The sequence below is a fragment of the Hemitrygon akajei genome, chromosome 12 (assembly GCF_048418815.1).
Source record: "Hemitrygon akajei chromosome 12, sHemAka1.3, whole genome shotgun sequence".
Taxonomy (NCBI): Eukaryota; Metazoa; Chordata; class Chondrichthyes; order Myliobatiformes; family Dasyatidae; genus Hemitrygon; species Hemitrygon akajei.
This window is the reverse complement of record NC_133135.1, coordinates 58,696,459-58,711,177: the sequence shown is the minus strand read 5'-3', so window position 1 is coordinate 58,711,177 and position 14,719 is coordinate 58,696,459. Positions and strand designations below refer to the sequence as shown.

At 40.0% G+C, this 14,719-nt stretch overlaps 1 protein-coding gene across 5 annotated transcripts in view; it reads right to left on the bottom strand.

Annotated features, from left to right (window-relative positions):
• jak1 (Janus kinase 1) overlaps positions 1 to 14,719 on the bottom strand; it is a 150,983-nt gene that overhangs the window by 28,936 nt on the left and 107,328 nt on the right. For all 5 annotated transcript variants that reach the window (XM_073063190.1, XM_073063189.1, XM_073063191.1 and 2 more), the window contains 3 exons: positions 12,715 to 12,931; positions 2,030 to 2,148; positions 664 to 816 (listed from right to left, as the gene is read on the bottom strand). In XM_073063190.1, coding sequence (XP_072919291.1) covers positions 664 to 816; positions 2,030 to 2,148; positions 12,715 to 12,931 — 489 coding nt within the window. The remainder of the gene's footprint in view (positions 1 to 663; positions 817 to 2,029; positions 2,149 to 12,714; positions 12,932 to 14,719) is intronic.

Below are 14,719 nucleotides of genomic sequence, written 5' to 3'. Positions count from 1 at the left end.
CCTCTAGGTTTACTCCCAAAGCCTTCCCCAGGAGTAGGCATAGACGCAAGGCAGCAAAGGTTTGAGATCAGAGTTGTCCTTCTCCTGGATGAGATGCTAACCATGGTGACAAGCCCCATCTGTCTGGTTGTTGCATGGGAAATTGGCAATGATGTAGAGAGCATGGAAAAGATTTAAACAAATGAAGCTTGGCACAGGATATCACTCTGACATGAGATTGGATGAGTTGGAACCAGGTGAATCACAGCTTTGCAAAACTTGACTCCAAAGATAACATCCTGAATTCTGTGCAGATATTTTGGCATGGAGAGGAAGAGGGGCAACATAGAGGTGAGTATAGACTGCTTTTCTAATAAGCAAGGATGTGATTTGAAACTCTGTTCAGATTGAAAGGCGGCTCAGTCTTTGGTATAACAATAAATAAAATATTTTATTTTCTCTTGATTTCCATTCTTTAAAAAAATACAAACTACATTTGAAAGCATACCAGTGTCTTTTTAGTCAGTCAAGAGATAGGATCAAGTCAAAACTACTGTATGTTGGAATTAAAAAACAGGATGGGCAGTATTCAGCCTTGCCCAAACCTAACAAATAAACCTAGTTCCAAAAAATTATTATTGATTTCAAACAAAGTTACTGCTGTGCAGGACAGTTACAGCTTACCAGTGAGATGTCCCTGTGACTGGGATCAAGGATTTTGAGGACTACTCGTATGTCTTTTGTATGATAGAGACTTGCAATCTCATCATCATCATCTTTGTAATTCAGTGTTCCAGCATAAATGTTTGTTCTGGTTCCTCTTCCAAGGTGTTCATTCTATTGGGTAAAATCAATTAAAGGTCCTGCATCAGATCTGGTGTCAAACCACACAAACACACACAAAAAGGAACTCAACAAAGAAACTGTTATTGCTGTGAGACAACAACATTAAAGTAGGAAGTGGAAACAAATTAGGAAGTAGAACGACTGATTGAGGTCAGCAGTTGTGTTGGGGTGGTAAACAAAGGAGCAGAATGGTGTGCTGAGGCACCACACACCAAACGGAGGTTCACTAAATTCCCCTTGTGCTGAATTTCTAATTTGTGCTACACTGCAACACCAAATTCCCTAGTTGGTCAGGAAGTCAAAGCTCTGTGAAACCACGTTGGTTCCAATTTCACTGCCTGGTTTACACACCTGGGGTCCATGGATCCCTCAGTTAAAGGTAGGGGTCCATGGCATAAAAAGAAAGGTTGGGAACCGCTGCTCTATAGGTTGATCTTGGTTGAGTTAGTGTTTTATACTACCTGAGTAGATGGTATAAAGCACTAACATTATGAGTAGATGCACTATGCTGCAATGCTGGGAAAAGGCAACCTAGAAAAAACACATTCACTGAAGTCCAGGGGCCTGTACAGCTGCTTAAATTCTTTCTCTTTGTACTCCTTGATAAAGTTCAGCAATCCAATTACTTTTGATTATTATTTTTTATATACTTGTTCACAACGTTATACTGAATACATGGATTGGAACCTCCCTCCTTCCCCTCCCCACCCAGCTTTGTCTCTTTTGATCTCTACTGGTTCTAGCTTTTCACAGTTTGAGAGCACTGATCTAATTTTAGACCCAATTTCATAATTGCATTCATCGAAATTGATTCACTATCATTATCCATTTGCTCAATCTACTAATATCACTTTGTAATTAAATGTTACTATCACATTGACATTTTATTCCATTAACAAATGTAATTATATGCCTTTCTATCTCTGCATTTGTAAACTCCAACAATCACATCACTATTGATTTGCACTTCCTTGGAAGTTGTTAAAAGCAGTCACCTGGCACTGCCTCTGATACCACTGGTACGCCAACACCAGAAGATAATTCCATACAAAATCTTGTTGAGAATCGTCACTTCTACTGATCTTCAATATTAAAATTGCCTACTTTACAAACAAGGCACACAAATAAAGATTGGTGATTTGTTTTAGGCTTACTGAAACTCCTGCACAGGTTTGTAATAATGGAACAGTATTGAAAGACCTACCTCACAGATCTCCTCCTTGCGAATTCGATGGAAGCTCAATTGACTTAAGTTGTAGGTGTTTGCAGTCAGCTGTGAAATCTGGGACCAGCTTTTTGTCATCACCAACAGATTAGAGATTTCTGTAGCATAAATAAGAAATAAATTTTACTTCTAGCTGTCTCTGTGCCGTCAGCCCAGCTTCACTGGGAAAATTTTCATTCTGAACTCTGTGCAAGTTAGTCTTCTTCTTGAACGGCTGCTTTGTGTTTTAAAAAAATTATATACATTGGATCATTAAACAATGCCTAACTTATAGAAGTTGAATGTCCACTTTACTCCTGTATTCTTGTAAATCTGTGCATTTCAACAGACATTCTATACTTTTGCTGTGTTTCAGATTCTACCCAGTTTCATACCATTTTATGATCATTATGAAACTTTCATTCTGGATTGTGAATTATAAGTCTATGCACTCTATTCCAGTGGTGGAAGTGGGGACAGGCCAAGGGAATGAAAAAAAACATTAATAGTCCGGAACTGCTCTGCTCACTGTATTCCAGGTGTAGTTTAAACAGGTGCCAGCAAGCCATGTCATAACTGTTACCCTTACAATCCAAGACTTGGGATAAAGGGCAGCAACTCACGAACCTTTTGAATCATTTTTATAGCTACCTATAACATTACAATGAATGTGTAAGTAAGTATTGCCCTTCTCTTCTATATTCAAAAAAATCCAGTCTATTAATTGGTATTAGGGTTTACATGCTTAAAAGTCTCTATCTTCTTGTTACAACTACAATGGAGGACATCAAAATTGCCCATTTTGAAATCCCAGCTACCAGTTTTATTTGCTCTAAATTTAAATTTAAGACCAAAAGACAAAGAAGCAGAATTAGGCCATTTGGCCCATCAAGTCTATTCCATCATGGCCAATTTATTGTCCCTCTCAACCACATTCTCCTGCCTTCTCCCCATAACCTTGACGCCCTGAATAATCAAGAACCTATGAACCTCCACCTTAAATATAGCCGATGATGGCGTGCCCGCTGTCTGTGGCAATGAATTCCATAGATTCACCACCCTCTGACTAAAGAAATTTTCCTCACCACTGTTCTAAATGAATGTCCCTGTTCTGATGCTGTGTACTCAGGTTCTAGACTCCCCCATTGTAGGCCTTTCAATATTCCATAGGTTTCAGAGAGATCATTCTTCTAAACTGAAGCGAATACAGGCCCAAAGCCATCAAGCACTATGTTAACCCTTTCATTCTTGGGATCATTTTTGTAAACCTTCCAGCAACATGGACCTTCCCTGATGCCAGCACATCATTTTTTTCAGATACAGGGCTCAAAGCTATTCACAATACTTCAGATACAGTTTTACCAATGCCTTATAAATCCTCAGCATTACATTCTTGCTTTTGTATTCTCGTCTATCAAAATGAATGCTAACACTGCATTTTCCTTTCTTACCACTGACTCAACCTGCAAATCAACCTGTGGACATCCTGTACAAGGACTCCCAAGTCCTTTTGCACCTTCTTGAAATGTTCTAGCTATTTAGTAAATAGTCCACACCTTTATTCCTTCTACCATGATCAATTGCATGATCATGCACTTCCCTACGCTGTATTCCACCTGCCACTTCTTTGCCCATTCCCCAACTTTAAGTCCTTCTGCAGATACCCTGCTTTCTCAACACTACCTGCCCCTCCACTCATCTTTGTGTCATCCGCAAACCTGGTCACAAAGCCATCAATTCCATCATCCAAATCATTGACATATATCATGAAAAGAACTGGTCCCAACACCAACCCTTGCAGAACACCACAAGTCATTGGCAGCCAACTAGAAAAAGCTCCTTTCATTCACACTCTTTGTCTCCTGCCAGTCAGCCAATTTTCTATCCAGGCTAGTTAGTATCTTTCCTGTAACATCATAGGCTTCTACCTTGTTAGGCAGCCTCATGTGCGGGAGCTTATCAAAGTCCTTCTCAAAATCCAAATCGGTCTGCCATTTCTTTGTTCCCCTCTCCAGCATCATTTTCCAGTGGACAGACATCCACTCTCATTTCTCTTGTACAACATATTGTATCCTTTTTTATATTACTGACTAGCGTACCTTCATGTCTCATTTTTTCTTTCCTTATGGCTTTTTTAGTTGTCTTCTGTTGGATTTTATCTGCTGTCATTCTTGCTGGTACCCTCTTTCAATCAACTTTGGCCAGCTCCTCTGTCATTCGTCTGCAATTCCCTTTACTCTTTTAATACCGATACATCTGATTTTTGCTTCTCCCTCTCAAACTGCAGGGTGACTTCTATCATATTATGATCACTGTCTCCTAAGTGTTTCTTTATCTTAAGCCCCTTAATCAAATCTGGTTCATTACCCAACACCCAATTGAGAATTACCATTCCCCTAGTGAGCTCAACCAAAAGCTGCTCTAAAAAGCCATCCTATAGGCATTCTACAAATTCTCCCTCTTGGGATCCAGCACCAACCTAATTATCCCAATCTACCTGTATACTGAAATCCCTATAACTATTGCAGCACTGCCCTCTTGGCAAGCCTTTTCTTACTCCTTTTATAATTTGCAGTCCACATCCTGTCTACTGTTCGGAGGTCTGTATACAACTCCCATCAGAGTCTTATTACCTTTGCACTCTTAACTCTACCCACAAGGATTCTACATGTCACCTCTTTCTAAGAATTTGATTTCAATTTTTACCATCAGAGCTCCCCTACCTCCTCTACCTACCTGCCTGGCTGTCCTTTCGATTCATTGGGCATTCTTGGATGTTAAAACACCCAACCATGATCTCCTTTCAGCCATGTCTCTGTGATATCCACAATATCATATCTGCCAATATCTTAACTGTTCTGTAAGATCACCTACCTTATTCTGTCTACTGCGTGCATTCAAATATAGCACCTTTGGTCCTGTATTCAACACCACATTTGATTTTGTCCCCATTACCTTTTAACTCTTCCCACTGACTGCAACCTTACTCTATTATCTGCCTGCCCTTCCTCACAGTCTCATTACAAACTGCATTTAGTTGGATACCTACTGCCTCATCACTCTGGTTCCCATCCCCTTGCCAAATTAACTTAAATCCTCCCCAACAGTTCTAGTAAACCTGCCTTCAAGGATATTGGTCCTTTTCGGGTTTAGGTGTAACATGCTCCTTTTGTACAGGTCATTCCTTCCACAGAAAAGATCCCAATGACCTAGAAATCTGAAACTCTGCCCCTGCACTGATTCTTTAATCATGCATTCATCTACCAAATCGTCCAATTCTTACCTTCACTGGTGTGTGGCACAGGCAGCAATCCAAAGAATACTAGCCTCGAGGTCCTGCTTTTCAGCTTTCTACCTGACTCCCTATATTCTCTCTTCAGGACCTCCTGTTAGCCTACCTATGACTTCTGGATGTCCCTGGTAGCTCACCCCTCCTCCCAATAGATCCAAAGCGGTATTTAGTTTTTGTCCAAGTGGCTTGGAATGCCGCTGATTATTACGCCACTAACAAACAGGATTGTGTGCCCTTCTAACCCTAGCAATTATGGACCTCACTAATCATATCTTCCTCAAGTTCTCAACTTTGTCTCTGGATGCACAGGCAAATAGGTCAATATTTATCTACAACTCCATGAATTGTAAAGATTAGTGAACAGTCTCGTGAGGAATTTTATAAAATGTGCAGATAGATCAGATCCTGTCCACTACTTTAACTATTGTGAAATTTCATCAGGTGCATCACGTGTGAGTGAATGTAACTTTGAGTGAGTGAATTCAGAGATCAGGGAACCATGGAATAAAATATGGTTACACTGAGAATTCAATTCACATATTCTCTGGGACTACCACAAATGATGAAAGTAATAGAAACTAAAAATGTTATAAATAGTGTGCAGAAAAGCACCTGTAAAGAGAGAAAGAGAGACAGATTTAATGTTGCAGCATAATTTTCAGTTGTAGAGAGGCGAGGAGAGTAAAGAGAATACCTGCAACAGGACGAAGACCAAGAGCAAATGGATAACAGATTGCTGTTAGTTGTGTGTATATGAGGAGTGACGGTTGTATGTAACAGAGGCTTGTTAATGCAAATATCCTGTTGAGAGAAGAAGTAAATAGAGAAAATAGAGATGAGAAAAACATGAAAAATAATGCTGTAAACATGAGAAACAGAGCACGGAGTTAATGGTGATCTGAAATAAATGAGAATCTGGGAATTTAGATGACTAATGATAGATTCAATTGATGATTTAATGCAAGAGATCCCACTTACAATGATATTAGCCCATGGCATAAAAAAAAGTTGGGAACCCCCGATTCAATGAATAATAAGGAAATAGTTAACTTGTAAACTATGCATTTTCAGTCTCACTGTTTGAGGAAAAAAATACAAAAGGTACTCAAGAATCTAAAAATAAGAGAAGGGAAGGAACACAGCATTCATCATCTGGAGCAGACAATTGTAAACATCACTGCAAAGTGGAAGGTAGGTCAAATCTGCTGAAGTCAGTGACTCGTGTTATACATTTGCAAATCGCAATGAGTTTGGAGGCACCATACATTCTGTGGAGGAAGCAGGAAGTTACAAGGGGGGGGGGAAAAACAGTCTACAAAGCCGCCAGCTTGCTGTGGAGCAGCGGATGGCTTTCCTTTTTGGATTCCACGAAGATGGAATATTTTCTGTCAGGAACCTCAGAGAAACAAAAGGTTATTTGGTTAGTCACACACTTTACTCAGCCCATGATTGAATGGCAGAGCAGACACACTGGGCCAAATGGCCTTCTTCTGCTCCTATATCTTATGGTCTTAAATATTAAATCAGAGGCACCGTAAGTAATTGGAAAAAGGCAAAGTGGTAGTTGTTCCTTTATCAAGTAAGCCTTAAAGAAAACTTGTGGTGAATCCATTATATAGATTGTTCTATTCCAAATGGAGTTGGAGCTCCATTTGGCCATGGCTTTCGCTCAAAGATATTCTGATCTTGGAAGGATGCAGTGCAAATTCATCCAGAAATACTGGCATTTACAGCATTAAGTGTAAGAGCAGGTTGCATAAAATTGTCAAGACTAGAAGTCTATAGGATATATATTAACCCAGTCAACTATTACAGTGTTTACAGAAGTTGATTGGGTTGATACTTAGAAACTCGTTTTGTTGGTGAAGGAATCTGCATTCATGGAAAGTAATCTTACAACTGGGACTAAGCCATTCAGGAGTTAAATCAGCAAATATTTTTTAAAAAGCACAGAGTGGTGGAAATTTGGACACTAGGTCAATTCTATGTTTATAAAACTTTTCAAGTCTGAGTTCAACAGGTTCTTGTCTGAATCATTATTCAGTAATATCACAGCTGATTACCGACTTCATGAAGAGGGAACTAGAAGTCCATGAGCCAGTCCTCATCGAAGGACCAGAGGTGGAGAGGATCAGCAACTTTAAATTCCTTGGTTGTTATTATTTTGAAGGACGTGTTCTGGCCCAGGACACGTGTAATTACAAAGGTAGTATGGCAGTCTCTCTACTTCCTTAGGAGTTTGCGAAGATTCAGCATGATAGCTAAAACTTTGACAAACGTCTATAGATGTGGAGTGGAGAGCATATAGATTGGCTGCATCACATCCTGTCATAGTATGGAAACACCAATGTCCTTGAAAGGAAAATTATACAAAAAGTAGTGGATTTGGCACATCACCCATAAAGCTTTCCCACCACTGAGCACATCTACATGAAGCATTATCGCAGGAAAGCAGCATCCATCATCAGGGACCCCACCACCCAGGATACACTCTCTTCTCGTTTCTGCTGTCAGAAGAAGGTACCAGACTCTTAAGACTCACATGACCAGGTTCAGGAACAGTTCTTACCCCTCAACCATTAGGCTCTTGAACCAAAGAGGTAACCTCACTCAACTTCACTTGACCCGTCATTGAAATGTTCCCTCAACCAATGGACTCACTTTCAAGGACTTTTCATCTCACGTTCTCAATATTTATTGCTTATTTACTTATTATTTCTTTCTTTTTGTATTTGCATAATTTGTTGTCTTTTTCATACCAGTTGAACACCTAAGTTGGTGTAGTCTTTCATTGATTATATTAATTTTATTATTCTATTATGGATTTATTGAGTACACCCTCAAGAAAATGAATCTCTGGGTTGCAGAAAATGACACATATACTTCGTTAATAAATTTACTTTGAACTTGAGGAATAAATCAATCACATTCTCACTAAATGTCAGAGCAAGTTCCAGGTGTTAAATAGACAAAGCACAAAGAGAATTGCATTCTTTGCTTATGAAAAATAAATTGAACTTTAAAAAAATCAGTTGTAGCCATTTCAATTTAAAGCAACTTTGTAATAGGCATTGCTCTTCTGACCATAGCAGCACTATCTCTGGTCAGTGAGTCAATAACTTCCCCTTGCTTGTGTTTTACATTTCTTTTTAATTTTGTTAATAGCTGTAAAGTTCAAAATGTACGATGTGTGGGCTTGTTAAGGGAACTGCGTGGGTGTACATGTGGGACTGCATAGTACGAGTAGGTTTTAGCAGTGCGTAGGCTTGTAAGTGTGGGTTCAAAGGAGGAAAGGTGTATAGATGGTGGCTTTGTAGCCTATCAGCCAAAGTGTCTATATGTGTGCTACAAATTATTTATTGACAAATCATTTTAGCAACTTTACATTGAGTGATAGTTTTCATGTGGCAGACCACTCTGTGAAAGCTAGCAGAAAGAATGGCTGCTAAGGGATGTCTAAATGGGAAAGGTCTAAATGCACAGAAACTTACAGGTAAATGAAATCTAGACAAATTCACAGTTTTAACATCAAGTCTGCTTGGAATTTAGCACTTAAAAAACATTGCAAAGACATGTATATCTTTAAGTGAATTCCAGCCAGTCAACAGGTCCCTTCAGTCAGTCAGGAAACAGAAACTTGATAAACAAAGTAAGACCACATTAACTCTGTCCTTCCTGCACTGGATTTTGTCTCAAATCTTTAAAATAAAAATGCAGAATGGGATGATGGAGCAACAGTGATTTCAATAAAATGTTTGTAAAGTTCCATGTCAAAAACGTCTGTAGTTTCTGGCATAAAGTGTAAAAAGTATTTCTTTAAACTAGCTCTCCGAACACACTTCCAACATATAAATAAGGATTCTCAAACAACGTTAAGCGTAATATGGTCTGCAGAAAATCACACCCGCCACATCTAAAGGTCAGTCAGAACAAGATGTTTTGATAAGAAACTTCCTTCTGCAATAAACATGTAAAGAAAACAGATCTGCATCGACTAATGAGCAAAACATATATTAAATTAATTAGGTTAATTAATTAGGGGAATTTAACCCGGTCAATTACCATCATAAGCCAATTTTTATTCACAAGTCATGTAAAGTTTCTTGCATTTAATGAATAATATATTGCCTTTGATAAGTGGATAATTCCATGGTGCCTGCTATACGCTTTCCGTAAGTAAAGTGCAACTCATGAATAACATTTCTGATTCACTTTATGTTTTTATAAACAAGTAAAATCTGTGTTGTATTCTATTGCACACATTATGCACATCCAAGTACATGACTTCAAACATACCCATCGCTGTAGCTATAAGCCTTTTGAGAACCGAGATACCAATTATTTTGGGTAGTGCATGCATCCTTTGTGTTTCAATATGACATATATGATGCACAAGGTACATTTAAGACAGAAACTATGTCTTCTGCTTTCCTGGTACTGTACAGGTATTAGCAAGTTCATTTAACCCCTAATAAAGATATGCAGATCATATCATTCACCACACTTCCATTCAGCAGGTCAACAATTCCATGACAGGCTTCCCCAGTGTGCTACCAACTAAATGCCAAGTTTACTACATTTCAGCTTAGCACTCCTTGGAGGTGGCACAGTGGTGTAGCTGGGAGAGCTGCTGCCTCACAACTCTAGTGACCTGGGTTCAATTTCAACCTCCGCTGCTGTCAACTCCAGAAGCTCCCACACTAGGACACATATTAAGCAGTATGATGTTCTCTCACCAGCCTAATCATCAAACACCAACTCTCAAGAGGTTTCTACATGAAGCAATAACCCTCAGACAGGCTGCACTGAAAGAATTTCTAACTGACAGAAGCTACAAATAAAGTTTATGATTTCTCTGGTCCCAAACTCAGACCAAAGGCAAGGACCACATCCCATGGCTGTGGAGTTGACATACGTGGTGCTGCCAGTTTTGAGCTGGACCTACTGGCAAAATCATATACTGTAGTTAACCATCAGTCACTATAGCTTGTCATTCAGAGTGAATTGATTTCATTTGGAATGAAGATAAGGGCTGGCAATGTCAACAGGTTTCCCCATGAGCAACGTGTCACCAACTAAACCCACTGAGTTCAAAAGCTACTTTTCAACTTAGCAAGGATTCCAGTCCCTAGAGCTGGTAGAGCTGCTCTAGTGACTTGGGTTTAACATTGACCTCAGGTGCTGGCTATGTAGACATTCTCCTTGTGACTGCCTGGCTTTTCTTCTGAGTCCTCCCACATCCCAAAGATTCATGATTCAGTAGGTTTATTGGCAACTGTAAATTGCCCCTAGTGTGGTAGAATCTGGGGCAGTTGATGGGAATACAAGGGAAACAAAACTGAGCTCAGTGTCAATGGGTGTTTGGCGATCAGTGCAAACCCAGTGGACCACAGGCCCCATTTCATACTGAGGTCCCATTTCATGTTGCACCACTTAATGACTATATAGGTCAATTCACAGTATTCTTGCAGCAGTTTAGCTGTCTTCATTCTTTGTTAATTCACTATGCTATCTGTATTCCTAATGCCAAACCAAAGGGAGTTTCTTTTTTATGCAACAGGGAGAATTCACTGGATCAACATGACTCATGGCTCCAGTTTGAACTCACGTGTGCACTATGTTTCCACAGCACATGAAAACACACATCTGTGACCTGCTAAAACAACAGAAAAACCAGTCTCATGCCTTGCAACACAATCCCAGCATCATGAGCAGGCAGCCAGCATCACCATCCATCTCACACGAAGATCAGGGAAAGGGAGCCCACAGCCAAAGCAGTCAAACACAGCGTTAGCAACCTTAGTCCTACTTCTCCATTCAGTTGTAGTCTCACACTCTTAACCTTCCCCATCACTGGTAAAATAAACTATTTGATCATAAAACAAATATAATAGCTAACACAAAATAAATATTGGAATAAGAGGGAAATTGTGGCAAATGATATGAAAAAAAAAATCACAGTGTGCATTCTAGTGCCAGCTTGGGCCATGCGCTAGAGAGTCCTGATCTTCCCATGCAGTACCCTCATTGACTACAGCATAGTTGGTCAAACACGCTTTCAATGGGAAGACTGCAGCTGGCTGTTGACTAGCTCCTGGACTTGGAACCTCTAGCTCCAGGTTACATCCTCTCAGTGTGAACGTGGGGATGGGGCCCAGGCAATAGCATGGACACTGCTGGGCGTACAAAGACTGAAGTACAAATGCCCTCATCTTGGGGGAGAAAGCAGGCCTGTACTCAATGGAACCTTCGCCACTACAGGGGAAAAGAAAGTGAACAACCAAGTCATCTGTTGGAGGAGACACTTGGGCCACTGTGATATCCTGCAGATCCATCCACTATCCACATTATAATGATGTGAGTCTGCTTAGCAGCGAGCTGACTACCTGGCTTCAATCTCAGCTTCCATTGCTGCATCCAGACATGGGGTGGGTGTGGCTGATGCTGTAGAAGCAGAGATGGCAGCTGTCAGCAATGCATCATACTCGGTCCACAGGGTTGTGGAGGAACCTGGTTGTTCCTTCAATGCCAGAAAGGGTGAGCTCCACGCTCTTAAGAGAACCCTTTAAGTAGGAGTCAGACTCCTCCATGCTCATTAATGTTTCTAGGCAGGCCTTCCAACAGACTGAACTCTTCCAAGAAATCTACCCTGTAAACCTACTTCTGAAAGCAAACTTATCAAGATTTGTACCTCTCCAAGATCTCCCCCTTCTAGCAAGTTGGCACCCGAATTACCCACATCCTCTGCTATTGATATTGACCACTTGGACTTAATATCTCTCCACATGCATATCTTGTGTCTAATCAGGTGCAAAACCAAGCAGCACCAAGTATACCTTCACCATTCTCTCTTGCTGACCTTTACTCTTGTCAAACAACAGTGAAGGAGAAAGGATATATAAAATTATCAGGGAAAGGTGGGATGGGGTTGGTTAAAAACAAACAAGTGCTTATACCATCTTCATCCTGTACAACAGAAGGGATTGTGGGATAGGCAGAAAGTGGAATGAAAGGAGGGCATTGAATTCAGTGGTTTCATTAGTACCTCCTGTATCATTAGCACTGCCACTTCTGATAACATACTCCAGGGAAACAATACAATTGCTTCTCCTGCCCCACTTTCAAACTGTAGCTACTAATGTAGATTGACATGGCATTTCTGATTGAGGATGAATTTCTAGCCAATAGATTCTTCACATGTTCCAGTTCAGAACTTGGCTTAGTCCTTGGTCTCTTGTTACTCCAAGATAATAAAGGCTTTGCAAATCTCGTCACCAGAAAACTCACCAGAGATCCTTCAATTTCTCTGCTACTCAATGCAACTTTGATGGGTCTCTGCACACAGGCCCCAAGCCTTTCACTTTAAAAATGCAGCTGCTCTCATTGTCCTTACCTCGAGGTTTTGGTGGGCAGCAGGTTTTCAGTTGGAAGCTGATATCCTCGGTTTTAAGAATTTGTCCTTTGAGATGATTCATGAGGTCCCTGAGGTTTGGGAAATAACTGTCAGAGCCATGTAGTTTGTATCCAGATGACTTGTTCACCTCAATCTGAAAATTCTTGTACTGCTTTAGCACTCTCGAACCACTGCTTCGATCACAAAAGTCAATGCGCTGGGGAAAACAAATGACAATGTCAGAAATTTACGGCAAAGTTTGCCACTGGCTTTCAAGTCCTTGCAAAAAGTGGAGGCCATCGTTTCCTTTATAAGTAGATGAGATCTACAATGCAAATGTGCTTAAACTTAATTTTAGCTCTAGTGGAGTGGCTATTGACTTTAAAGCAATCAGGTGAGACATCTTAGAGGAAGCAGCATATATCCTGTAATAGTATTACTGACTGTAGAAAGATGAGGCGCAAATCCAACAGTGCCCAATTTCCAACTCCACTTACCAACGCAAGGCCTACAACTGTTTTGGCGTTGCCACGGTGAAGCTGGGCAAAGGCTTTTTATGACCCTGCATTACAAATGTGTACCATCAGTACTCTTAAATGCACTCAATTCAAGTAAAGCTTTACAAGGAATGTCAGAAATAGGAGCAGGAAGTAGGTCATCTTGTCCATCGAGCTTGCTCTAAATTCAATAAGATCGTGGCTGACTGATCTGGCTACGGATTCAGTTTTATCTACCTGCCTTTTCTCCACATTCCTTAATTCTTCTACTATGCAAAAATCTATCTAAACTGTGACTTAAACATATTTAAAGAGCTAGCCTCCAGTGCTTCCCTAGACAAAGAATTTCACAGATTCACTACTCTCTGAGAAAAGTAGTTTCTCCTTGACTCCATCAAAAATCTATTCTTCTGAATCGTGAGGTTATTTCCCTAGTTTTGGTCTCACTTAACAGTGGAAATAATTTTCCTGCCTCCAGCATAACTATCTCTATTTTTTTAGATTCCAACAAGTTTCATCCCAGGCAACTCAATCTTTCCTCATAGGTTAGCCACCTCATCTCTGGAATCAAACTCGCTAACATCCTCTGAACCACAACCAAAGTCAGTATGCCTTTCTTCAGGGAGACCAGAACTGCATACAGTAACCCAGATCCAGCCTCACCAATGCCCTTTATAGTTACAGCATAACTTCCCCGCTCTTTAATTTAATCCCTCTAGCAATGAAGTACAACATTCTATTTGACTTCTTGGTAACCTTTTCCAGCTGCAAACCAACATTTTGCAATTCATGCACAAGCACTCCCAAGTCCCTTTGCACAATAGCATGCTGCAAACTTTCATCATTTAAAATAATAAGCAGACCTATTTTTTTCTTTCATTATCTCCTTCCTCCCTGTGGAGCTCTGTGGGAAAACTGACACAACCTTTGAAATACAGATAACTGAGTCCAGTTTAAAATTTAATCAGGCTAAACAGTTGTGCTTTTGCCAGCTAATTTTAATAATGTTTAGATGCAATTAGTCTTGGCTAAAAATATCCCTTTCACTAGTACTCAAATTCTCAATTTCCAAAGATTTTATATTTCCAGGAACAAATTTCACTGCAATGTCACTGTCTGTAACACTCATATACTCCAGAACAAATTGATCACAACAGCTTAGATGTTAAACTTCTGCTGAAACCGTAGGCCCTGTGGTTTAGGTGCTGGGCTCTCATTTATTTTACCCGGACAAATGAGCAGAATCCACACTCTGCAAAGTACATCTAAAAGAAGTCCAAGCAGTTACAATTTAGGCAAAAACAACAATGGATTGACGGTACTGGTTGATCTCATGCACAAAGATTTTGGGATAATTAATGCAATTATACTGGCACCAAATCTATTTTTGAGATTGCACAATGTTCCCAAACACAGTTCAGATATTCAACATTTTAAAGACAGTAATCCTCAAAATAAATGTTTCCTCAACTAAACTAAACCCAGTGGTTATTTTCTATTTCAAAACC